Source organism: Drosophila ananassae, chromosome XL, assembly GCF_017639315.1.
Source record: "Drosophila ananassae strain 14024-0371.13 chromosome XL, ASM1763931v2, whole genome shotgun sequence".
Classification (NCBI taxonomy): domain Eukaryota; kingdom Metazoa; phylum Arthropoda; class Insecta; order Diptera; family Drosophilidae; genus Drosophila; species Drosophila ananassae.
Genome location: NC_057931.1, coordinates 4,455,524 through 4,483,233, shown reverse-complemented (window position 1 = coordinate 4,483,233; position 27,710 = coordinate 4,455,524). Strand labels below are relative to the sequence as shown.

Genomic DNA, 27,710 nt, shown 5'->3' with positions numbered 1-27,710 from the left:
AAAAAATATACATATATATAGAGCATGTTTCATATATATATATATTCTGCTACATTTATGTATACATATATAATGTTCTTGTTTTTGTTTTTTTTTTTGTTGTTTTTTTGTTACTTTTCTTCTTTTTGATGCTTGTTTATTTTCCTTTTTCTTATGACATTTTGGAATGATTATTTAATGTGTTACATCAGTTTTTCTCTAAGTGTTTGATTATGTGATTGTATGCACTTATGTGTGTGTGTGTGTTTTGGGTGTGTATGTGTGTGGTGTGTGTGTGTGTCAGATTTAATCGCTACATAGGCACGTCAGTTCTATTTGTTGATGCTGCTTGCAATGGATCCTTAAAGTTACATTCTTTTTTTCATTTTCCTTTTTTAATATTTATATATAAATTTTAAATAATATTTTTCCACAAACATTTCCTTTGCATTTCATACAAAAAAAATTCTGTTTTCTTTATATATATATTATATAATTATATAATATTTCTATTTATTTGTATATAAGCTGCTGAGGCTAATAAATATATAAGAGACACGGAAAAAAACAAAAAAAAAAAAATATTATTTATCTTTATGTATGTATGTGTGTGTGTTTTAAAATTTCAATGTTTTTTTTGTTTATAATGTTTTGTTTATGTTGCTTGTTACATATAGTTTATGGATAATGAATATATATTTATTTTTATTTTTTTTTATTTATTTATAATTTATATAGAAAATACTATGCACAGTTCGTTAGCCCGCTTGCGCTTAGTGGTGTGTGTGTGTGTGTGTGTGTGTGTATGTGGGTGTTTGTTGTGTTTGTTTTTTTTTTGTGTTTGTTGGAGGAGGGAATCATTTAGTAATTGGTTGCTTGAATGCTATTTTTTTTCTGTTGCTGGCTTGGACAAAAAGCAGTTACAATTTCAAATTGTACAAAAATATTCATATAAAATAATAATTCTAATAATAATAATAATTATTTAATCAATAATTATAATTTTAATAATCATTATAATAATTATAATATTAAAAAAAAAATACTATCTCATTCTAGTTCGCTCTTAAAAGCTAAAAAAAAAATAAAAAATCGCAGACTAATGCCTTTAATTCTTTATCTGCAACAACAAAAATAAAAAATCATAATCAAATTAAAATAATTATATATTTTTTTTAAATATATATATTATTTTTTGTAATATTTTAGTTTATAGCTAAAAGTTGCCTGTAAATAAATACAGTTATGAGTCCTCTTCAAAAACACTTGTCTTTCTTTTTGCCTTTTTTTGCTTTTGTTCTGGCTTTTCTTTTCTTTTTTTTTAATTATTTTTTATTTTTAATTTTTTACTAACATTTGGCTACAATCTTTTCGGGGGCGGGATGGGGGAGGAGTGGTTGGTAGGATGGAGTTTTCTTTTCTTTTCTTTTCTTTGTTTCGAACTGGAGTCTGAAGAAAATAAAATGGAAATTCTTGGGAAGAATTACTCAATTCCTGGCTAAGGCATTCTCTTCGCTCTTCTCTTCCCGCTCTTTCTTGTGTTTCTATTTTTATTTTCTTTTTTGTTTGTTTTTGCTTATTTGTTTGTTGTTTTGTTTATTTTTTATTTGTTTGTTTGCTTGATAATTGCACTTATGTTGCTAACTCTCTTTCTCTCTCTATCTATTTTTGTTTTCTTTTGCTTTGTTCTTCTGATTGTTATTTGTTTGTTGCTTTGTTTTTTGAATATTTTTTTAATTTTTTTGTTAATTAATTAAACTAAATTAATGTTCTCAGTACGGAATACACTAGCATGCGCCTGTGTGTGCGTATGTGTGAGTAATAAAATAAATAAATACACAGGGAAAAAAAACGTAATGTTTTGCATAAAAATATTCCAACACACACACACGTGGACAGGCGATCAATAAATATATATATGTATGTTTGTGTGTGTGTGTGTGTGTGTAAGTAAATTAATTAAAATTAAAATTTTATATTTTTTTTTTGTTTTTGGGCGGATGTGATGGGAAGAAGAGGAAAAGGAAGCTGCCCGAAGGACTCTCTTGCGGTGTGTGTGTGCGAATGTGTGTGTGTGTGTGACATTCTAGGAATGCTTAGCATATCGGATATATATATCTATTCCATAAATATATATAAATATATATATATCTCATTACAAATACAAATACATTTCAATCTCCGCTGTCTTTCAAATACTTTCTTTCCAAAAAAAAAAAAATAAAACAAAAAATATAGGCTATTTTTTTCTTGCAGTGTAATAATAATAATAATAAAAATAATAATAATAAAAATAATAATAAAAAAATAACCTGTAATCCTAGGCAGCGGAAAATAAACTATATAATTCTCATAATTCATTTTAAATAATAAATTTTTAATAATAAATTTTAAATAATTAATATATTTCATTAAGACATTTCTCTAAATCTTTATCTCACTTAATTGTTTTTGTTTTTTTATTTTTAAACTTTAAATTAAAGTTTTTTTTAATAAAAGTGACTTAGGCCTTAGATTTCTTTCCATTTCGATGTGAAGAATGTGATGTTTTCTTTTCTTTTTCTTTCTTCTTTCTCTCTTCTCCTTCTTTCTTCTCTAATTTCGACTATAATTTTTTTTGTTCCATGCCTGTTCCAGCATGTCTTCCGGACATGTTCTAGCATGTTCTCAACTACTTAGATCCTAAAAGAAATATTTATAATTTCGGGAGGGAAAGTTTTTGAAAGTTTACTTTCCGCCCTAGGATTCTCCTTGCTCCTCCTCTTCTCTTGCTCCTCCTCCCTTTAGACCTATATTCGTGGCTGACCCATTCTTCTAATCCCAGAAGACCAGTCTCCTAGCGCGTAAAGGCACTGAGAAAGTGCTGCCCACTCATATCGAACTGCTGCTGGTCGTAGCCATCATCAGGCAGTCCAAACCCGGCTGGTACTCCTCCAGCTCCAGCTCCTCCTCCTCCTCCTCCTCCACTACTGCCGGCAGGGTTACCTCCACCGGTAGCTGGTCCGGTAGCTGCCCCAACAGCCAGTCCAGCTGCCGCCGCCGCCGCCGCCGCTGCCACAGTGGCCGCTTTCAACTGACTGATGGCCAGCATGGGTGGCTTATCCCCCGGCTTCCAGCGGCGGTGGATCCCCATCGATTTGAGTTTCTGGCAGACGGAGGAGGGCGATATGTTGATGCCCTTCTCGGCCAGGCGGGCCGACACCTTCCAGTACTGGATGTTGCTGTCCTCCTTGATCAGCTCGAGTATTTCCCGGGTAATCTCCTTGTCCCGCAGCTCCCGTTCGGCGGCCTTCAGGCGGCGACGTGGATGCAACAGCTTCTGTGGACCCTGTTGCTGCTGCTGCTGCTGTTGCTGTTGCTGTTGCTGCTGCTGTTGCTGTTGCTGCTGTTGCTGATAGTGTGATGTATGTTGCTGTTGCATGAGGATCTCCTGCTGCTGACGTTGCTGCTTCATTAGCTCAATTTGCTCCAGTTGCTGCTGACGCTGTTGCAGCTCCTGCTGTTGCTGTTGCAGCTCCTGTTGCTGCTGCAACTCCTGCTGATACTGTTGTTGCTGGCGATGATGTTGCTTCTGTTGCTGTTGCTGCTGCTGCTGTTGCTGCTGCTGTTGCTGCTGCTGCTGCTGCTGCTCCTTAGTATTTAGATCCTCGGAATGACGTCCCTCGGATCGCTTGTTCCGATAGGATAGAGGGACTCCCTTGAGAATGGCATCTCGCACCTTCCAGGCCGTCATCTGGGAGACGTTCAATGCCCTGGCTATCTCCATCGTGGAGGAGTTCTGGGCCACCAGCAGCTTGGCCATCGCATATTTCTCATCATCGATGAAGACGTTCGGCTTGCGCGGCTTCTTTCCAGTTGGAGTGGCGGCGGCATTGGCCGGAGCTGCCGAGTTGGCTGCCGCATTGCTGCTGGAGCTCCCATTGCTTTTTTTTGGACAAAAAGGATTTCAAAGGATTAGCCAGGATTCTCTCCAAGTGTAGGAATCACAAAACACACTCACCTCTCGTTGCTGGTCATGTGGGGCATGGAACGCAGGGACAGATTGACGGGCAGGGCGTGCCTGGAAAGGATTAAAGGAGATCAGTTAGTTCCCTCTCCCTCTAATTCATGCCATCTCTTTTCTACTCACATAACCGTGGGAGGATAACGCGTCAGCATCGGCATGCCACCATTATGGGCCTTCTGCTGATGCTTCTGGAGCTGCAACTGCTCCCTCTCCCGTTCCCGTTCCCTCTCCCGCTCCCTCTGCTCCCGCTGCTGCTCCCTCTGCTGCTGCTGCTGCTGCTGTTGCTGCAACTGGAGCTGCTGGGCATTGACGATGTGTGGAAAGTGCTGGGACTCGGCCAGCAGACGCTTGTAGACCTCCACGTCGTTGCGAACCTGGACCGGCACCGGCGGCCCTTGGATCGAGGTGGCCGGCGGTGATGCCGAACCGGTCCGGCCCTCCGCCGCCTCGGCGCCCTCGAAGGGATCGTTCTCGACGGGATCCGAGTCCGGATCAGGGTCATAGCCATTGTGGAGCAGGCCGGAAACGGCATCCTCATCCCCCATGTAGCCGGCCGTCTCCTCGGCTCCGATCTCCTCCGCCCCGCACTCGTCCACCAGGCCCAGGTGATGGTGCTGCAGATGGGGATGCTGTTGCTGGTGGTGATGCAGCTGCTGCTGCTGCTGCTGCTGCTGCTCCTCATCGTCGCTGTCCTGCTGCTCCTCCTTGATGACGCCCAGGCCCAAGTGGCCATATGGCAGGCTCAGATGTGGCGGCACCTCCGGCTGTTCATGTTGCAGCTGCTGTTGGTGTTGCATCTGTTGCAGATGCTGCTGCTGCTGCTGTTGTTGATCCTCCTGGGATTGGTCCACCACCCGCTCATGGAGACTGACTCCATTGACGAGACTCTTGCGAAGGCGCCAGGCGAAAGTCCGGGATATATTCAGCTCATTGGCGATCACCGTGGTGGTGGCCTCGCGGAGGATCAGCTGCTTGGCCAGGGCGATCTTCTTGGCGTCCAGCTTGATGCGAGTGCGTCCCTTCCTCTTGTTGGCCAGGCCGAGTCTGGAATTTTTGGAAAAAATGAGGATCATTAGTCTTCCATCTTCTCTGGAGGAAGGAATCTCCAATCCCTGCTACTTACTTGCGATTCTGGATGAGCATATCCGTAACTATGGGCTTCCTGGCAGTTCCAGCGGCCATCCTTTTCGGGAAATTATTAAACTGGACAATATTTTGTTTAAAGAGCTGCTGCAGGGGCCTTAAAAATTAAACAAAATATTAATTAAAAAGTGATTTATTTTAAAAAAGAGAGAGACTTACATCTTGGCCGCCTTGGAGGGGCAGCCGGTGCGCTTGTGCCAGCCCAGGTGATGGCCCGTGGGGAAGAGGACATGGCAGTCCGAGCACTGCATGGGACGACTACAAAAAAAGGACATTCCAAAAATTAAATAAAAATAAAAAATAAAAAAGAATTCCAGCTCTACTCACGTCTGGTTGCGACGCTTCTTGACACAACGACCACGTCGGATGTGCTTCTCGAGGAATCGCTTGTAGAAGTAGGTCTTCCGGCAGTTGCTGCACTCGTAGACCGGACCCGGCGCCCCATGGACACTTTGCATGTGCGCCTTGAGGATCTGCTTCATCTCGAAGATCTGATAGCAGTGCGGACACTGGAAGCCGGCTCCTGGATGTAGTCCCTGCATGCCAGATGGCAGAATGCCACCACCAGTGCCGGCGCCACCCATCCCGGGGGGCAAGACCACTCCCCCAGATGACCCATTGACCAGAAGTGAGGGATCAGTTACATCCGGTGGCGGTTCATCGCCCGGGGTGATCAGCTCTATTTCGGGTATCAGTGGCAGGGACATCTCCTCGTCGTCATCGTCCTGATCCTCCAGATCCAGCTCCACGGGTGGACCGGTGCCGGTGCCGTTGGGGAACTTGTTCATCTGCTGCTGCATGTACTCCTGCATCAGGCGGATCGAGTTGAAGTCGAAGGGCTCCTTGGGATGGACACCGTGGACGGTTATCTCGCCATCGTCGTCGTTGCCGTGCAGGAGGGGATGATGATGATGATGATGGGGGGTAACCTCCTCCACATCCTCCTCCTCCTCCTCCTCATCCTCATCGACAGGCTGCTGCAGGTTCCCATTGCGCTGACCATGCTCCCGATCTTGCTCCTGATCCTGCCCCTGCTCCTGCTCCTCGTCCTCCTCGTCGTCGTCCTCCTCCTCCTCGGACTTGTTGCCATTGCGATGCCCGTTGACCATCACCTGGCCATGTCCGTGTCCGTTCTGCAGCCGTTTGTTGGACTCGCCGCCCTCCTCCTCCTCCTCCTCCCGGCCGTTCTCGTTGTCCGGCTCGTCCTCGTCCTCGTCGGAGGAGGAGCTGCTGCTGGTGGAGCTGCTGCCGCTGCCGCTGCTGCTGCCACTTCCGCTGCCACTGCCGCTGCTGCAGCCGCTGCTCTTCGCCTGATCCCCGCCAGCTCCGGCGGCACTCGCCTCCCTTCCGCCGGCGGCCCCTTTGATCTTCTGGCGCCTCAGCTGCTGCCGGTAGAAGCTATCCGCCTCCTCGCACTTCTTCTTGAACTGGCACGCCGAGATGGCCAGCTTGGCGCATCCCACGCACACCTGTTGCGGCAGCTGGTCATTCTTGCTGATCTGGAACGGCGGAAGGAGAATATTTTTCAGCTTATTAGTCGGGGACTTGATACTCTTTCTTTCAAGGGCTTTCCTTCAAAGATTGGATAGGAAATGGCAGAGGAATGGGCGGGACTTTGGACGAAAACTTAAAATACTGATTTCTACAAGAGGTTCTTCCAGAATTATTTGAAAAATTTTGAAAAAACATTTTCCGGCGGGATTTTGGTGCAGAATCATGGGGAATCGATCCAGAAATCGTTTGTGGTATTCCGCTTAAGGATCGGATGAGAATTGGCTGAGATATAGCCATTGATGTGGGCCTCATACGAAAATCCAGCATTTTGAAGGGGATCCCCTAGAAATTTTTGAAAAATTTTGAAAAAATATAATCTGGCGGGATTTTGATGAAGAATTATGGGGAATCGCTCCAGAAATCGTTTGAGGTATTCCGCTTAAGGATCGGATCAGAATTGGCTGAGATATAACCATGGACATGGGCCTCATACGAAAATCCATCATTTCGAAGGGGATCCCCCACAAATTTTTGAAAAATTTTGAAAAAATATTCTCCGGCGGGATTTTGATGCAGAATCACGGGGAATCGATCCAGAAATCGTTTTAGGTATTCCGCTTAAGGATCGGATGAGAATTGGCTGAGATATAACCATGGACATGGGCCTCATACGAAAATCCAGCATTTCGAAGGGGATCCCCCGCAAATTTTTGAAAAATTTTGAAAAAATATTCTCCGGCGGGATTTTGATGCAGAATCACGGGGAATCGCTCCAGAAATCGTTTGAGGTATTCCGCTCAAGGATCGGATCAGAATTGGCTGAGATATAGCCATGGAGATATAGCCTCATACGAAAATGCAGCATTTCGAAGGGGATCCCCCGCAAATTTTTGAAAAATTTTTAAAAAATATTCTCCGGCGGGATTTTGATGCAGAATGACGGGGAATCGATCCAGAAATCGTTTGAGGTATTCCGATTGAGAATCGGATCAGAATTGGCTGAGATATGGCCATAATTAGGAACCATTTACGAAAATCTGGGAATCCGTTCGAAAACCGAATAAAAGTTATCGAACATATGGGCACACTTTTCGCTCTTATTTACGTATAAGCCCGGATTGTACAAGTCGCTCTTTAATTTCTTTCAGTGTGGTAGTAAGAGAACATAATTTATTTGTCTTTCAGAGAACTTTTCCACTTTGAACTCGACTGGGGACTGGCGCACCTCCCGAGCACTCATAAACCATTTCCTAGACATTAACTTTAGGACAATAATTTTAGAAACCACATATGTATGTATGTATGTATGTGTGGTGGTACCCCCTTATCCTTAAGCCAACAATACGCATGTATAAGTAATGGGGCTGGCTGTCAGTTTGGACGAGAAATGAAATTCCTTGAATTGGCAACATAATTTAGCCAAGTGGGAAAAATTGCAGAAAATAAACCAGAAAATTGCAACATTTTCGAGGAAAAGGCATAAGGAGGAATAAGGAGAAAATCAAATTGGAAATATGCACATGAATTGAGAAAGAGACAGAGAGAGAGAGAGAGAAATGCGAAAAACAGCAGACACTTCACTGCAAGAGTAACAACAACAACAACAACAACAACACTGCACACACTCACTCACACAAAGCCACCCCATTCATATTCACGTGCTGTAACCCCTCCAGAGGTGGCCCCCCTTTGGCCCCACCCCACCCCAAACAACAACAACAACAACAACTAGAAACACAGTCGTGGGGCCAACGAACGTCTAAGCCGAACATAAATGCGAAGTGGAAGCAAAAGAAAGAGAATAAGAGCATGCACTGAGAGAAAGGGAGTTGTAAAGAGAGTTTTTTTTTAAAGAGTATTTAAAAACAAAATAAATGTCGGAAAAATAGAATTATATTCTTAATTTTGTTAATTATTTTATTAATAAATTGTTAATAAAATTATAAAAGAAAAGAGAAAAAGCTTTTTGAAAATCATAAATTAATGTTATTTATTATTTTGGATTAAAAATATAACATATTAATATGAAAAGAGGTTTTGAACTGATGTTGTTTATTGGAAAAAGTATTATTTTGGATTAAAAATCTAAGAATATTAAAAAAAAATAGGGTTTTCAACAAGATAAATTCTTTAGAAACTTTATAACTATAAACTATCTATAACAAGATTTTTTTTTTGGAAAATTTTAAATAAAAGAATAGGAAATGTGTATTTCTGTGTGCAACTTCAGTAATTTTAATATTATTATTATTTTTTTTTTTTCAAAAAAAAGAACTGAAACTCATAGATACGGTAGTTAAGCTCAAAAGCAAAGCAATTCAAACGGTAAATTATTTTACAAAAGCCAAGAAACGAAAAAAAAAAGCAAGTAGAGAAATGAAATAAAAAGAAATAAGAAATATGTGATATGTGATATAAAAAGCGGACAAGTCCCAAGAAATCCCATCGGAGAGTCGATGGAAAAATATGAAACGCTGTTTGTTGAAAAATTGTATACACAATCCGCATCATAAAAACACACAATATGAATAAAATAAACTAACCAAGCCCGGCCTGGTGCGGGTTGGGGGTTCGAGTTCGGGCCAAAAAAAAAGCTAAAACCGAACAAATAAACAGAAATGCCAGTGAGTGAGTCCCCCCCTCCTTTCATAAGAAAGACAAAAGCAATGAAAACTGATTCCAAAACACACAGACATACATAAAAGTATGTATCGTATGTACAATTTTTTTTTTATGAAAAATTAATATGAATAATAAATAAAAATTTTTGGAGTGCATGTATTGGTGTGAATAACTTTCATGAGCTTGCCTTTTTTTTCTCTCACTCTTTATTTATTTATTTATTATTTAGTTTTTAGTATTCCACGAGGAGGAAAACAAAATTCTTGAATTACAGGGGATATACAGTGGGTGCAAATAGTAGCGACACACCCTAAATTGTATAAACAAAAGTGGGGAAACTTTTCAACTTAATAATTCACATGAGAAAAAAAATATACATAGTACTGGGTAGAAACTTTCCACAGACACTGTATACTGTATTCATGTATACTTCCTGGGCCTGAAAGGTTTTCGGATCGATAGTGGAATACAAATTAAGATCGATTTAAAAAAAAAAAAAAAGACACAATGACTCCAAAGAACTTTTTATTTTTTTTTTTTAAGATTCAATGGAATGGAAGAGAAAAGAAGAAAACAAAAAAGAAACAAATAATTCAAAGCATAAACATCAAAATCAATAAATACAGTGGTTGCTAGCGAAAGCTTGGGGTTAAAAATAAATAAATTTTAATGACTTTTATGGCACTACTATAAATTCAAGCAGGTCGTAAAATAAATACATATATTTTTTAACAGTGGGTGTTAATTTATTACTACACGTAATAAATAAAAAATAAGAAAAAACTACCACATTAATCATTCACTTGTTTTCAACTCATTTCTTTATTTTTAAATAGTTTAATCATTTTTTTTTTTTATTTAGTTTTTTAATCTTATCGGAAATTCTTGTTCTTTGTTATCAGCTTGAAATCTGCTTTTGATTTTTAATTCTAATCTTTGGCATGCTCCTTCTTCTCTCTGGAGAACAAAATTATGTAGTCGAGTGTCGATTGACCACTGTAACCTGTAAGACTTGACCTTCAGTTCATCTTCTTCTTGCGCTGCTGTGACTTCCCATTCCCCATTCCCATTCCCCTTCTTCTTCGGCTTCTCTTGTGTTAGAAATGCTCTCACCTTCACCCCTTACACTTGCACTCTCTCACACACACACATTACTCTCTCACCCTATTATTTTCGATTTTTTTTTTTTGCTCTCACCTTGACGTTGGCCAGCGTGGAAATCTTCTGCCAGAGCGCATCCTCGCCGAAAATGGAAATCAATCCGTTGCCGGTCAAGTGTGTATTATTGTTGTTATTATTATTATTATTATTATTATTGTTGGTATTGTTATTATTGTTGTTGTTGTTGCTGGTGGTGGTAGTTGTAGTGTTGGAGCCACTATTACCGTTACTGTGGTGGGTGGTAATACAGATGCGACATAACTGTAGATTGTTGCTGTTGTTGCTGGTGATGCTGCTGCTGCTGGAACTGCTGCTGCTGCCCACCCCCTCCTGTTGCTCGCTGCTCTCCATGGTTGGGGGCGGTCAGCTGATTGGAACAGTTATTGCGAATACTGGAGCTGGAGGAGCTGCTGCAGGAGTAACGGTAACCGCCAGCCATCAACTGCATGCCTCTTCTCACCTCTCACCTCTCGCCTCTCACCTTTCCTTCTGCTCCTTTTCTATTCTTATTGTCCTTCCGCCCCACACACTCTTTTTCACAACGAAAAAGGTGGATCAATCAATAAGGTGAGAGACACACACCGACAGAGAGAGAGAGCGGAGAGAGAGAGAGAGACTGCCTGCGAGAGCGGCTAAGTAGTTGGTAGCCGGCAACAAGTGGCACGCGGACGCAATGCGAGAAAGAGAGTTGGAGCCCGGAGCACTCGGAGCACTGGAAAACAACAGAACCTTCGCTTTGGTTAACTGAAACGTGAATGCAGAGCAGAACAAGAAAACTATTTATTAATAATGCGAATTGTTATAACGTGCAATACACTGGAACAAAAACAAAAAAAAAAGGTGGTTAGTAACCTAAGGAGGGCGACGACAAAATAAACAAAAAACACCAAAAGGTAACTGGGAAAACTAGTAAGGGGAGAGCTCAGAGCTTATTGTTTAGATTTGTCAGAGTATCTCTCAGATATTTGAGTGTAACTGAAAATGTATCTTTCAAATACCAAGTCTAAGATGAGAGTTTTTTTAAGAGTTTTAAGATAATTAATATAATTTACTCTTAGTTTAAGTAAATTTTTATAATAAAAACTAAAAAATACTATTTTTTATATAATTGAAACTGATTTTAAGGGTTTTGTTAACAATTTTATACCTATTTTGTATCTTTTTTAAGAGTATCTGATAGTTTTAGTTCACCCTTCATCCAAATACCTTTAAATCATAATATTTTTCATTCATTTCTTTCAGATACCAAGTATCTAAGCACTTTAAATCGGTTTTTAAGATACATTTTAATCAATTCTCTAGTTTTAGATCACTTTCTTGATATCTTTCACATGTATCTCTTAGATACCATTTATCTAAGCACTTTAAAGTTACTTTTAAGACTTTCTTCATCAATTCCATACATTTCCAAGCGAATTATATCACATTTTAAGTGAGATTTTCTCACAAAAAACCTTCAAACCTTTAGAATTCCAACTCGATCGAGTAATCTTGGCCAAAAATCGTTTCAAAAAACGAGCCAAGAACGTGTCTTAATTTTAATAATTATTATACATATAAGTATGTATGTAGTTTTTTTTTTCCGCTGTTGTGTAACGAAAAATATGATACCGAGATACCGAGATACCGATACCGAGCTCAAGACGCAAAGAAAACTAAATAAGAGTTAACAAAACAACGAGCGAGCAAACTAGAAAATAAATGTGAAAAATACAAAAAAAAAAAATAAATAAAGAAAACAACAACAACAACTCACACAGACAAGACAATGGCACAATCACATACACATATGTAGATACTATTATTATTTTTTTTTTTTTTACAGACATATTTATTGTGTGGATTTAAAAAACAACAACAACAATAGTACAACAATTCTTACTGTCGTTTGCTGTTCATACAAAAGTTATGAACTTGATACACACACACACTCGCACACACACACAATCGCTTGCATACAAAAATAAAATTACACAAAAGAAAACAAGTCGAAACTAAAAAATAACATTCACACAGATACATAGATACATACATACATAGATAGATATATCGCATAGAGCGGCAGATACAGATACAATGACAGTAAGAGACACGAACAAATAATAATAGCAAAAATCGTAACGAAACGAAATGAAATAAAACTTTATATCTATGAAAAGGAGGAAAAGACAGGGGGATGGGGATGGGGGGGGTATAAGTGTATGCGTGTGTGTGTGTGTTTTTGTGGGGAAGACAAAGTATGATAAAATTCAAAGCTTTCGTTCTCTTTCGCTCATTATGGAATTTGTGTGTTCTGTAATTTAGTTGAGCAATTAGGTTTACTTGACTTGATAAACGCATCTTACTCTTTCTCTCTTGCTCTCTCTTAGTTTGCTTCCTCTTATATTGATCGATCAATAAATCAGAAGCAGTCATCGAACTATCGATGTTTCCATTCCATTAAGCTCCTTACATCTTCTCCCATCTCCACCTCTCATCCCCAATTGCAAAGCCCCAAAGTCCCATCCCCATCTCATATCTATGACTAGAAAGAACAAGGTGAACGAACGGAAATGGAAAATGCGTGGAACAAGCAAAGAGAAATACTGAGAACTGAGAACAAATTCCAAATGCAATTCAAGTTCAGCATTCAGCAAGCAATGGAATGCAAAAATTCCCAACCAGTTTTTTTGCAAACAAAAAAAAAATTATATCCCAAAAAAAAAAAAAAGTAAAATAAAAAAAATATAGGAAACGAGAAGACACAAGAATAAGAATCCTATCCTAGGCCACATGAGTTTGCAAATTGAAATTCAGTTTTGATCTGGCGCGATCTCTTCTCTTCTTCTCTCTCTTGTGGGAGGCGGGGGGGGTAAGCTTGGAGGAGAGCTTGGAAGAACAGAGCTTAGCTCTCGCATAATGATGGAAAGAAAAGGAAGTGCATTATGCCACTGAGAGAGAGACAGAGAGAGAGATAGAGAGAGGGAGAAAGAGTTTACCTGGAAACTGGAACTGGCAAAAAGCAATTTGCAATACATGTTTGTACAACTACCCACTCCCCACTTCCTTCTCCCCCCATGGTCCTCCACCCACTCTTCCCACTCCCCCCCTAATTTAAATAATAATAAAAAATAAAAAAACAGCATAATGCATACTGATTGTGAGATAAAGCAGTTTCAGATAAGCAGTTTAAAATTTACATATTTTTATTATACAGAATTTTTTCTTTATTATTCTGATTCAAAAGGGGTTACAGGGTTCGGTATTTTTTATGGCATAATTAAGTAATAAAATATCTGTGGGTGTATGTCCTAAAATTTCATTTTGATTGGAGTAATACTTTACGAAATAATTATTCTTTTTCAAAAGTAACTATAGGGTTCGGTATTTTTTATTTTTATTTTAAATAATAAAAAATCTCTGGAAGTGTTTTCTTTAATTTCAGTTTTATTGGAGTAGTACTTTACGAAATAATTAATATAATTCAAAAGTAACTATAGGGTTCCGTATTTTTTATTTTTATTTTATATAATAAAAAATATCTGGAAGTGTGTCCTAAAATTTCAATTTTATTGGAGTTATACTTTACGAAATAATTAATATAATTCAAAAGTAACTATAGGGTTCGGTACTTCTTTTTGTCTTTTTAAATAATATATAATCCCTAGAATTATATCCTAAAATTTCAGCACAATCGAAGTAATATTTTACGAAATAATAACAAAAAAAAGTTAAGATCTCTTCTTGAAAATCTCCTTGAAATCCATCTATTTTATCCCCCTCTTTGAGTCTTATTTAAACCCAGAGTACTTAACAAAATAATATTAAAAAACCAACCCCTTAAACCATAAAAAGTTTTTTGTGAAACAAAGGTCATCTTAAAAATCAACGTAAATACCCTTGACTCTTAATTTAATTTTTTTTTTGTTTTTTTTTTTTTATGGGGATATGAACATAAAAATCAAGAAACTTGTTTCAATTCCATACATAAATCCCCTCCCCTTCAAAAAGAGACCAACTTATGTACACATATGTATGTTGGGTTGAAAAAGTTATGGAATCTCCGACTTAATATGAATAGTTTCCAAGTTTTCAAGTTTCCAAGTCAGAGACCCGCATATGGAGCTCCCATTCCCATTCCCCTCCTCCTGTATCCCCTCTATCAATTACCATTTCGAGTCAGAGAGCCCCCAGACATTGTTTAAGGTTTAAAATAAAAATTAAATAAAATTGAACCCATATAAAGACTGTCAGTAGACAATGGGACGATGAAGTGAAGAGAGGGTGGTGGGGGTAGGGGAGCTATAGAGTGGGAAAAACTGAAAAAAAAAAAAAAAAAAAAAACGGAAAAGTTTAAAAGCAAACGTCGCGGTTTTTTTTTACACACTTGGCTTTGGATTGTTGTATGTTATATGTTGCATGTTGTGTGTGTGTGTGAGTGTGAGTGTGAGTGTGTTGTGATGAGGAAATATTGTATTTTGGGGTGAAGAGGTGCGTGAGAGAGAAGAAAAGCTCAGGGGGAGGAGGGGAGGGAACTTTGGCTGAAAAGTCAAGAAACTCAAGATTACTGTTTCTGCAAAAAAAAAAAAAAAAAAAAAAACAAAAACAAAAACAAACTAAAAAATATTAAAAAAAACAAAGAGAGCGAAGAGAGAGCGCAAAGAGAGCCTAGAGAGCATAAAAGAGCCAAAGCCGCAGTCGCAGAGCAAACAAAAAACCACACGAAGCTCCCAAGACCCGAACACGAACACGAACCCGAGAGCCCCCAACCCGAGAACCCCCAAACTAAACACCAACTACCCAACAACAACTACCAACTATTTGAAGAGAAAAACAACAACAACAACAAGAAAAAGTCGGCAACGAGAAAAGCAAATACACACTACTTCCACTTACTATCCCCCCATTCCCCATCTCCCATTCCCTACTATCACCATACCATACATAATGCCATGCCATATATCGATAATTTATCGATAAATTTTTAGATAAATTCTTTTCTTTTTGAATATTATTCTTATTTTTTATTTTTTTAATATTTCAAGTCAATAACCTTTATGACTAATGAACCTTTTTAGTCCTATTATTTTAACCACAACTGTATGTGTGATTGTTGGTTCACCTCCACACACACACACACACACACTCATATTCACTTTAAACTTTGTTATTTCTTCTTTTTTTTTTTTTATGATTATTTTAGCTATTGTACAGTTCCACAGAAAATTTATACACCGCACACGAACGCTATAAGAGCCAAGTTTACAAAAGGGGGAGGGAGGGAGGGAGGTGGTTGGTTGGAGGTTTCTTTCTTTGGTCTTACACACACACACACACACACATACAATTTAATATTTGTGAGCATATTTGCGGACAAAATAGAATAAGAATAGAGGGCCGCTCCAGAAGAATTGAAGAAGAACGTCGGTCGACTCTTTGCGACAAAAAAAGTAAACCTCTGTTCTGTTTTTTTTTTTTTGTTGTTTTTTTGCAAGTAAGCTAGAGTACTAGAGTTGACTTAGAAAGTATTCCAAATAAGACACGAGAGAAGAAACGAAGAAGAAGCAGCAGAAGAATCAGAAGAACAGAGATCACAGATCAAGAACCTCAACGTCAAGCAGTTCAAAACTGAAACGAGCAAGCAGTGCAGAAGCAGTGCTTCCATGGCCTTGCATAACAAATTGCCGTTTTCATAATTGATTTGAGCTTCTCTCTTTTACTCTCTCTCTCTCTCTGGAAAGAAGAGAGAGTAGCTGGAAGAAAGAGATTACACTGATTATGCAATTGCCCCAAAAGAATATCATTCTTTGTATGAAGCTACAGTAGATCCTCCTCCTCCTCCACCTCCTCCTCCTCCATCACTGTCATAGTTCAACTTCAAAAAAATTCTATAAATAAATAAAAAGAGATAAAGAAATCTTCACAAAAAAAGAAAACAATTGTCTTGACTTTTTGTGTGGAAATTTTTGTTAGTCTCTCCCCCTACCTAAATAACATTAAAATATGAAAATTTTTTTTGATAACACATTTTTCCACCCCACCCCCCAACCCTCCTAAAATAAGTACTATTTCTTCTCTAATCAGAAACAACAAAAGTCGAAAGAAAATAAATAAGATAAGAGTCGTAGCCCGTAGCCCGTCGTGTACTCGAAAAAGTATTATGAAGGTTATGAAATATACATGTGCTTAACAGGTTTTATGGGTACACACTTTTGCATTATTTATTATTACATTTATAGAGACAGTGAGACACGAAATGGAAATAGTACAGACATTACTTTTTAGTAGAGAGTCCATTAGTTTTTGAGTTTCTATGAAATCGATTAATTATCGATGTTTTTTGGGCAAAAAGATTATCTAATTTTAGTTATAAAGGTTAAACTAAACAAAACTATAACTAAATTGTGTTTTAAAGTGTTCTATAGTTCTTCTCAAAACATAAATTCTTTCATTCTACGACGTTTCTTTTAAAATTATCGATAAAATCGATGTCTTGTCCATCTCCAACTTCTATGAAAACTTAATTCCGCCTTTTTCAGATAAAATTTCAATAAAGATTCTTATAAAACATCGAAAAAAATCAATTTTTTCTTACTTTTAAATAGATTTCTTTAATATTCTCTACAAATATCGATAAAATCAATTATTTTTCATTTCTAACTTTTATTTAAACTTAGTTTTAAGTTTTTATTTAGAAGATCTATGATATTCTTTGAAAAAGTTGGAAAAAAAGCTATATTTTTTTTATTTTTTTAAAGTATTTCAATAAAATTGTTAATAAATAAATCGAAAAAATCGATCATTTCTAATATCATTAACTTAAATTTAAGTTTTATTTTTTACTTTAGAAGGAATTCTTATAATAAACTTTAAAAAACATTAAAAAAAGTGAATAATTTAATTTTTTCGATAAGATTGTTAAAAAATAAATCAATAAAATCGATATCAATCAATATTTCTTCACCTTTAACTTTTCTTTAGAAGACTTCCTTCACTTCCAAGACACTTTTCCCATTTATTTTTGTATTTTTTGTGTTATTTTCTTTTGTATATCTAGTGTGTCACTTATCGAGGACTCACTGCACTGCACTGCACTGCACTGCCACAGGGGGGGCTCTGGTGGCTCTTGAATCGAGGTGAGGCGAGTTGGTAATTACAAACTCACGACAATGTGCGACGTGAACAATAATTTGACGTGTACTTGCAATAACAATAGCTCCGGAAGAAGACACACACCATACCGATTACAGATTACAGATTACAGAGTATCTTTGTATCTTTGTATCTGCATCTTAACGTCTTTGTATTTGTATCTTTATATGTATCTGTATCTGTGTGAGGAAATGAACAAATACAAATACAAATACACACATTTGTTAATTCAATTGAAATAAGATTGGAATGTGTTTATAATTTTTTGTTATTTTTTTGTTATTTTTTTAGATATTAATTTCGATAGGCGCCGGAGAGACCCGTCCCGTTTCGATATCGATATATCCCATGGTATCAGGTTGTATCTGATGATGTAAACAAATTTTGGTTACTTTGGACCCGCAGTACTCTAAAAAATAAACAATAATATTACGCTGAGCTTTTCTTTTCTTTTCTCTGAAATTTCTTAAATAAATAAATTGCAAAGAAAAATTTCCAAAGAACTCTAGACAGTTGGAACTAAAAAGTCAGCGGAATATATATCAGAAATTATAAAGAATTATAGAAATAATATTGGTAGTTATAAAGAGAGAGAGAGAGAGGACAAAGGACAAAGTCAACTGAGTGGCTGCCACAAAAGGAGATGCGTGTGGGCGGAAAACAGAAGAGGGGGCGGGGGGCCTAGAACAGGAATTGACTTCAACTTGGTGGCAAGCCACAAAAAAGCCAGGCCAAAAACTAGATGAAAAACTTGGCAATACGCAGGAGAGATAAGCCACAAAGATGTGAACAAAAATACAAAAAAAAAAAAAATACAATAAAAAATAAGGAAGAGAGAAGTCGAACCGCGAACCGAGAAACAAGAATCGAGACTGAAGACTCAAGACTAAAGACTGGAGTAGGAAAGAAGGAGCCGCCAGCCAGGCCGAGACTTAATAGACAAGTTTCATATCCAGCTAACTTGGCCATAAAAAAGCATCAAAAGATGCATCAGGGAGGGCTCTAGCTTCGACTTCGACTTCGACTTCTGCTTTGCTTTTTTTTAAGAAAAAAAAATTACAAAAAAAAAACAGCTGCTGTCAAAATAATAGTTAGTTGGTCTATTTTAAGATAATTTGAGGGAAAGGACAGGAAACTTTTCAATTAGACAATGAATCTAAAGCAGATGACAAGTTCTAGTAGTTTAGTAAGCAGGGGGAGTCACTAACTTTTCAGTAACTGTATTTTGGTCAAAAAGTATGATTTTTTTAAACCAAAAACTATCATAATTATAGTAAAATAAAATAAAATATATAATTTTTGAAGCTTTTAAAGCAAAAAACTATCTTAAAAATGAGTTTTTGCAGAAACTTTCTATCTTAACTAGCCAGAAGAAAAGAAGAGGTTCGAAACTACACAAATTTTAAGCTAAAACTTTCTTTTTTTTTTTTAACTATATTTTACTATATTTTAATTTTATATATTATATAATATTTCAACTTTTTAAAGCCAAAAACTATCTTTCTCAAGTAGCCAAAAGATAAACGCAGGTTCGAAACTATATTTTAGGCAAAAAAAAATATTTTTTTTAACCAAAAACTAAAGTAATTATATTATAACACTAAAATATATAAAATATTTCCACTTTTTAAGTCATATATTTTAAGCAAAAACATGTTTTTGAAAAAAAAATACTATAATTTTATTATAATTTATAATAAATAAATAAATAAAATAAATAATATTTCAACAATTTTTAAAATCAGAAACTATCTTAAACATGTTTTTTTAACCAAAAACTTCTAAAATTATAGTAAAATCTATAAGATATCTATAAGATATATCCAGAAACTGACTGTCTATTTTTTTAAAAACAAAAATCTTTCTTTTTTTTTAACCAAAAACTACTATAATTATAGTAGAATTTTATAAAATATTTAATAATTAAGCTTTTAAAGCCAAAAACTATCTTAAACAGGTTTTTTTTTAACCAAAAACTATCTTAAGAAAGGCAGAGGTTCGAAACTCCATACATTTTAAACAAAAAAATGTTATTTTTAAATCAAAAACTAATTAATTTATAAAAAAAAAATAATAATAATATTTTTAACTTTTTAAGGCAGAAACTCTTAAAATGTATATATTTTTCAACATCTCTCCCTTAAAAAGATGAAAAAAAAGAAGCAAAGCAGGAGGGGGAACTGCTTTAATGATACCCTGTACTTTTAAGAGAACGGTGGGCGGTGGGAGGCAAATGTGGAAGAAGCAGATCGCTTGATGCGGTTGCTGCCACGGCGAGTTAAGAGAACAAGAAAGAGGCGATGGGGAGGAGGAGGAAGAGGAGGAGGAGGAGAATGGCAAGAAAGCCAGCAAGATGAGCGAAAAAAAAGAACCCGAAAGAAGAAGAAACTGCAGCATAGAAAAGTTTACAGCTTGAAGAAAAATATTTTTATGGCCTTAAGAGAGGGGGGCGAAGAGGGGAGGAGATGGCCAGAAGAGTAGAAAGAGATGGCAAGAGCACGTGCAATAAATGCAATTACCAAGCCAGCATCTGTCTCTGTCTCTCTCTCTCTCTCGCTCTTGTGAGTTTATGGGTTCAAGTTGTACATTTTCCACAGACTTTTATAGACGATTCTCGGATAGCAATGGGTATCTGAAGGGTATATTTGTTCTAAAAATAACACAAAGTTTATTAAAAAAATATTAAAAAAAATTAATTTCAGAAGTATTCTTTTTAAAGCAGTCGAAGCAAGCAGTTAAAAGTTTGTCTCTTTTAAACTGCTTTTTTGGGGTATCAACTAGTCGAGTGACTAAAGTGTAGTCTAGTCCTGACCCCCCAACCCCCCAACTACTTGTTTATTTTATGCGTTCACCAAACTCGAGAGGCAAAAAACAAAAAAAAAACAAAAACAAACAAAGAAAATAAGGCTTAAAAGCTACAGAGAACGACATTTTCTGTATACGCGTCAAGCAGTAAACTGCTTTCTTATAGTTTTGATGCTTTTTCTAGCTTTTTTTGTCTTTTTTTGCTATTGCTATTGGCATTTTATTTGCTGCACTTTTTTTTCGTTTTTTTTTTTTTGTTAATTTTTTATTGCCTGCTCTGCACATACACTTTATTTTTTTCCATTTTTTTTTGCTTATTTTTCTTCATATGCATTTTGATGTGCGTGTGAGTTGTCTTGTAACTCGGTATAGCTATTGTATCTGTATCTTTGTATCTATGTATCTTTGTAGCTATGTATCTGTGTATCTGTGTGGCTGCCTCGGATCAAATTTGTTGAATTGTTTATTTAGTTCGCTGTTGTTGTTGTTGCACTTTTTTTTTTTGCTTTTTTGCCCGTATGTGTATAAACTATTTTTCCTCTTTTTTTTTCTCATTTTTTTTCTGTTGTTTTTTTTATTAGTTATTTTTGTTATTGTTATTATCGTTAGTAGCTCTGGCAGCAGTGCTGCAGCAGTTGCATTCGCTCTCATCGCCCCTCCGCTTTGCCCTCTCCTTCGCATTTCGGTATTTGTAAATTACATAAATTGTCTTGGACTATAAATTACGGGAAGATTATTATGGATTGTTGTGCCATGCCCCCTCTCTCTCTCTCTCTCTCTCTCTCTCTTTGAATGTATCTCTATCTCTGGCTCTAGGTGTGCTTTTGTATCTCATTCCAAAGTATTGTATATTTTTTTTTCTTATTTTTTTTTTTAATGGTAATGGTATTGGTTTCCGAGCGCAAAAAAAAAATATAAAAAAAAAACAGCACTCAAAAGTCGATTTAACTTCTTCCCCTCACTTCTTATACTTCATCTTCCTACCTTCCTTCCTCTTCCTCTTTAGGCCCAGCTTTCGGGTCTTAGCCTTCTTTTCAAGATACAAGATACTTCAAAAGTCAGTCAGGGTGGTTCTAAAGTCGGTTCATAGCATACTTCTTGAGGAGTTTCCGGGATTTTTTCAGGATTAAATACCAAAAAATACTAAATAGTCTTCCATGAGGTCTATTACTTTTAAGATCTTTAAGACCTATCCATAACTCATAAGTCCTTTGATGAATTCTACTGAAACTTTGTATATTTCTGTATTTCATCATCAAAATTATGAAATACTAGTCCTTGAACTAAAAAGTCATTGTTTTGTTTCACAAATTCCATCAAAAATACTAAAAAACTATCCTAAACCTTGAGATCTATAAAATCTACCCATAACTCACAGCTTCCTTTTCGAATTTGAACAGAAAACTTTTTATTTTTCTTTAAAAGTAATTTTTAACTCTCAGATCTATAATATCTATCCATAACTCATAACTCATTTGATGAATTCTGCTGAAACTTTGTATATTTCTGTATTTCATCATCAAAATTATGAAAAACTAGTCTCAAACTTGATAGTCTTCGGGAGTCTATATAATCTTTTTATAAATAATAGCTCATTTTATCAAAATTCTATCTAAAATCTATCTAAACTTGGAAATACTAAACCTTAAACCAAAGGATCTATAGAATCAAGCCATAACTCATAGCTCTGTTTCGAAAACTCCATCTAAAAACCTATAAAAAATACTAAAAAACCAATCCTAAGCCCTAAGATCTATAATAACTATCCATAACTTACAAGTCCTTTGATGAATTCCAATAAAACTTTGTGTATTTTTGTTTTTTGATATAAAAATATGAAATAATAGTTTTTCTAACTTTAAAGTCTATAAAAACTATCTAAAAATGTATAAATTCTATATAAAAACTATCATAACTATGAAATCTATTTATAATCCAAAAATATTATCCATCCTTTATACAAAATCTTTTTAAATATATCAAAATACCACTCCCTACTCCCTCCAACCCTAGCTATCTTATCAAAATCCCCTGTAAAACCCCTCTGTAGGGTATCTAAACTTCGTCTAATCCATAAGCCCGACTGTCTTTTCTTGTATTTTATGCTTTTTTTTATAGAGATCTGCATTTAATGATACTCGCTTAGTTACATATGCATACCATTTTTATTTTTATTTATTTTTTCCTATTTTTTTCCAGAGTGTGTGTAGTTGTGTGTGAGTGTGTGTGTGTAACCACATGAATAAGGTGTGTGCGTTTATTGTTGTTGCAGTTTTTTTAGTTTTTCAGTTTTTGATTTCAGTTTTCAGTTGTTATTATTTTGTTGTTGTATGTTGTTTGTTGTATGTTTGTTGTGTGTGTGCTTGAATGTATCTTGAGCGAGTGAGTCAGAGGATAGAGAAGCGGAGGAGAGCTTGGAAATTGGAAATGGGATATGGTAATGGTACTGTTAACAAATATCTATACCATAGAGTGGGTTTTATTTTTCCCATTTTCGTATTTTATTGCAAATGCCAGATTATGGCAGACAAAAACAAAAAAAAAAAAAAAGGGAAGGGCCTTTAAAAGTTTAAGGATCTTTACAACAAATATGTATCTTTTAAACAATTTTTGAATTAAAATCAAGATTTTTTGACATTAACTATTTTTTTATTTTTTATTTTTAATAGAAATAATTGCAACATGCGATTATGTAATAAACTCTATAATTTCTATAATAATTTGCAAATCTTAACCAGTTTCCTTGAATACATTTCTAGATACAAAAGTATCTAAGTATCTTTACATACTTGTATACTAAATATTGATTTTAAATTGATTGAAAAGGGTGGTAGGAGGAGGAGGGGTAGGGGGGTATCTAATGAGAAAAACATTAGTTGGCAGTTTGAACGGGAAATGTAATTAGAATTCAAGATCTCAGATATTACATAACAAAGATATATGATTTTTTCCTTTTAATTTTTTTTCATTTATTTTTTAATCTTAAATCTGTGTACCATGTGGCATAAAAATTTCCAGAAAAAAAAATATCACTTAATTCAATTTATTTACAAAAGCAACAAACACACTAACACACACACACATACAGACTATAAACAAACAGAGGTGTTCATTTTAAACTAGGTTGTTGTTTTTGTTTTTTTTTTTGTATTTTTCTTCTTCTCTATTTTATCAAGCGGGTGATCAAATATGAAAGAACAATAAACACACACACACACACACACCGATACAAAAATACACAAGCAAAGATACGGATACAGATACAGATACAACGCTAAAAGGTAAATACAATTGTGCTGATATATTTCTTAAACAATTTTCGTAGGCATACTATAAAAAAAAAAAATGAGAAAAAATAGGAAAAAAAAAAATAAATAAAGCGTAATCTTTATTCACACAAAAAAAAATACCAAGATACAATATAGGTCAGAATAATAGTGGCTAAGAGATACTTTTTATTCTAAAGATATATTTAATTTTTTTTTTAAATTTTTTTTATCATAATTTAATAGCTTTTTTGACTTAAGATTAATTAAATTTTATATTATTTCTGCCAAGACTCCAACTCCTCTCTCACTTCTTAGGCTGCTAGGCTCTATAATTAATAAATAAATTATTAAAAACTATTTAAAAATATTATTTAAAATAATTATCTACCAAAACTCTACTTCTTTTGCTAGTTAGAAAAAAAAAAAATTAATTAAATGAAAATGAAGTCCTATTAGAGCGCCCACAGGTGTTCCTAGACACTCCACACACACACACACACACACATACATCACACGTACAAGTTAACGCACTGATTTAACTTTAACGTAACTATTCCTGCGCTCAAGTGAACATAGTTAATGGCAGCACCAACAATAACAACAAGAACAAGAAGAGCTAAGAACTAGCTGAGAGCTAGCATTCTCCAAGAGACATTGGGGGCTCTCTTCCTCCCATCCCCCCCCCCCCCCCCCCCCCCCCCTCCTACTACAAAAAAGAGAGCGAGCTTCCATAATGGGGAGCCAAGGAGTCGCGGGAGCCCAAACAGTAAGAGAGAGGGAGGGAGGTTGGCGGTGAGCAAAGAGAGAGAGAGAGACCAGAGACCAGAGACCAGGCAGCAATAATAACAATAATAAATTGAAGAGTTAAACTAATAATGAAATATGTATGCACACACATGCATATGTAAGCGGGTCTCTGTCTCTTTATGATAGTATATATGTGTATGTGTGTGTGTGTATCAACATCTTGCCACTCGCTCACTCTTCTAGTATAGTTAGTAATAATAAAGTCAAGTAAAAATCGTCGTCGCCATCGCCGCACATACCTTTATTTAGTCGAAATTGCTATGTATTTATCTTGCTTCGTCTTCGTCTTCTTCTTCTTGCTTCGTCGCTGCCGCTTCTTGTTGTTGTTATTGTTATTATTATTGTTGTTGTTGTTGTCTGATAATTTTTGTTATTTGCCGTTTGTTTTGTATTGTTGTTGTTGATTTATTTTTTTTTTCTCTTATAAGTTTTTCACACACAACAGAATATCAAAATGGAATGTGAATGTGTAAAATAAAAAAAAAAAATTGTATTTATTAGTACTTGGCCGTTGCCGTAGTAGTTGCCGTTGCCGTTGTTGTTGTTTTTTAGTTTCTGTTGCTTTAGTTGAAGTAGTTGCCTTGTTTTTTTTTATTGTCGAGTGGTTTATGGTTTTTTATTCTACATATATGTATGCGTATGTGTGTGTTTTGTTTGTATTTGTATTAGTATTTGTATTTGTGTGTGAATAGTAAATTTATGTTATATAAATTTTCTCATTTCACACAACAACAACATGAAGAATCCTTGAATTGGTTCTCTCTTCTCTTAGCCTTTTTTCTTAACGGTTTCTTAGCGTTTTGTGTTGTTGTTGTTGTTTCTTTTGCTGCACATTCCAATTGGTGATGGAGGAAAATCCGAGAGGCGAACACAAAAAAAAAAAAAAAAAAAAACAATGAGGAACTAAGGTGGGGGGGTGGCGGGAGAAGACGGCTCCACCGGAGGACGCGGCAATACACGCAATTATAAAATATATATTTAAGTGTTTTTCCAACGAATGACAATCGAAAGGTAAACACAATTAAAGAATGCACCTCCTATTGTTGTAATTATCGTTCTTGTTGCAACCGATTATGTTCTTGTTGTCGAATAGCGGTACCTGCGGCACACACACACACTTGTTCCCTTCATGTCAGGTTCAGGTGGACATTAAAATACCGATGCATTTGTTTTGTTCAAAATAGTTGTATTATAAAAACCAAACAAGTGTTCTCGTAATGGAATGTTCTTTCAGTTAGCCCGTTTTATGCTGCGGTTAACGTCTTTTTTGTTGGGGCCGCCCTAGGCTTTTTGGGGCAACCTTCTCGTTTGAAATGAAAAGCAAAACAAACTAGGGATGTCGGCACACAAATCTATATCGGCATATCCAACAAGAACAAATATGGTAATACTATCGATGTTTATTTTGATATTTTCTCTTTGGCCACACTAAGGTCACACTTAAACACAAAGAATATTTAAAAAATAAACTTAATCAGCGCGGCAAATGATTTTTTTCACCGCTTTTATATTTTAAGGGCCACTTATAAAACAAAAACTTCTATAATAGTATTTTTATAACAAGCTTTTGTATTTATTTGAAAATGTGATGACCCGCCAAATTTATCGATAAGTCAATGCTTTCCCATCCCTACATTTGACAGCCACACCATTCTGGTATAAGGCCATAAAATACCAAAAGCCTGGCCAAAAACCAAAGCCAAGCTTTCAAATAACCGTTACTCAAGAATAAAACTAACAATTTATTTTATTTTATTTGCAGCTTGTTTATCGCTCCGATCCGATTCCCATTATGGATGAATATATTATATTCGTAAAGCATTGCATTAACAGTTTTTTTTTTCACATAATAAGGAAAAGAAAAACAAAGACAGGTTAATGGATTTGTTTTTAGCAATTCGGTTTTGAATATTCGTAGTCTCCATTTTAGTGTTCTCGAATAGTTTAAATATATTCCACCTCCCAATATATACTGAATTATCCCATCCACGCCAGTTTAAAGTGTTTAAATATTGCTTTAGCCATCAATTTGGTTGATCACACACGTGTCAAAACGAAAATTTGTCAACTACGGCGGGTATCTGTTTTTTGGGTATCATCTGCGGTTAATTATTTTTCTCTTCATATATTTTTTGATGCGGCAGCTTATAATGGGGATTCACCACCTTCTCCACCTGATGAAGATTCCGGCTCCCTAGTCCCGTTTGCGTAACCGTTCTTCCTTTTATTCACTAGCTCCTTGAAGCAGCGTCGTCGAAGATCGTATTTGTCAATATCCGCCAACCAGTCATACTCATCCAGAAGCCTATTAATGGATTTGTGTAACGCAGGACGTCTTCTCCCACCAACAATACTATTTATATTGCTATTGATATTGATATCCGCCTGACCGTTCACCATCCAATCATCCTTCCAGTTTTGGCTATCATTTCCCTCATCATGTGGATCCATTTTGAAATATGCTTTCTGCTTTTCGGTTGTAATTCACGACACTATTTGCAAGTAAAATATATATTAATTTTATTTTTTGTTCGTTGTTCGGGGGCCAAAAAATATGATGTGAACGGTTTGAAAACAAGTTATCGAATGAGTTAAAGTTGGTTGGACGAAGGGCATATTCGTTTGACAGTTTATTTAAATTTTGCCAAAGCCTACTTGATGTTAAGAATAGTTTTTATAATTATACTTGATATTTTTTAAGTAGGCTTTGTTTTCTTATAAAAAGTATAATAAAAAAGGTATTTTTTATTCAAAAACATAGAAATAAATCAAAGGAAACTTCAGGTTTTTTTTTAAATAGTTTTAAAATATGTATTAAGATGAAAAACATCAAAATAATAAAGAAAAATAGTTTTAGTATAATATTTAACATATATTTTGACAATTTTATTATTATTATTATTATAAAGAAATTGCCAACAATTATAAAGTGCAGGCAATTTTGCTATGTGTTAAGCAATAGCTACAATGGCCTTCTGCTTAAAATCTGTTTTATACTATATAATAGGTGTTATGTAACAATGATGGTATATAATATGATATTTCTGGCGATAGTGGTTTTTTTTTTTTACTTAGATGTATTTACACTTACTTAATTAATTAATTTACTTAAATGTATTTCGAGTTTATATATGTACATATATTATATATGTGTGAATTTATTATAGTTATGTACAGTAAAGTTGCGTCTATATGTTGTTGTAGAGGTTTGTGGATTTTAGGAATTGGATAGTTGTGGTTATATTTGTGGGATCTACTATTTCTTCTAAAGTTTTTTGGAGGAATTTACGTCT

General features: G+C 35.7%; 1 protein-coding gene and 1 long non-coding RNA gene across 3 annotated transcripts; one reads left to right on the top strand and one right to left on the bottom strand.

Moving 5' to 3' along the window:
- Positions 1-594: 594 nt before the first annotated feature.
- On the bottom strand, positions 595-25,806 carry LOC6504109. Of its 2 annotated transcripts, none has more exons than XM_032452859.2 (8): positions 24,657-25,806; positions 10,442-11,149; positions 5,456-6,627; positions 5,288-5,386; positions 5,109-5,225; positions 4,109-5,029; positions 3,980-4,039; positions 595-3,902 (listed from the first exon to the last, which is right to left on the bottom strand). In XM_032452859.2, exons 2-8 carry the CDS (start codon positions 10,754-10,756, stop codon positions 2,816-2,818), a joined length of 3,771 nt encoding a protein of 1,256 aa, XP_032308750.1. In that variant the 5' UTR covers positions 10,757-11,149; positions 24,657-25,806; the 3' UTR covers positions 595-2,815. The 2 variants fall into 2 exon arrangements, with proteins under 2 accessions (XP_032308750.1, XP_044572684.1); XM_044716749.1 differs by lacking the exon at positions 24,657-25,806 and adding an exon at positions 17,349-17,834.
- On the top strand, positions 17,440-17,974 carry LOC123257496. The gene is made up of 2 exons (XR_006507573.1): positions 17,440-17,520; positions 17,828-17,974. It is a non-coding gene; the product is annotated as an uncharacterized LOC123257496 (long non-coding RNA).
- Positions 25,807-27,710: the final 1,904 nt, after the last annotated feature.

What these genes read in the sequence shown, in the direction of transcription:
- LOC6504109 (XM_032452859.2), bottom strand. Translation starts at nt 10,756, where the DNA reads ATGGAGAGCAGCGAGCAACAGGAGGGGGTGGGCAGCAGCAGCAGTTCC. An exon ending in ATGCTCATCCAGAATCGCAA is followed by an intron (nt 5,030 to 5,108) that starts GTAAGTAGCAGG and finishes CAAAAATTCCAG; the next exon opens with ACTCGGCCTGGCCAACAAGA. An exon ending in CACATGACCAGCAACGAGAG is followed by an intron (nt 3,903 to 3,979) that starts GTGAGTGTGTTT and finishes TCCAAAAAAAAG; the next exon opens with CAATGGGAGCTCCAGCAGCA.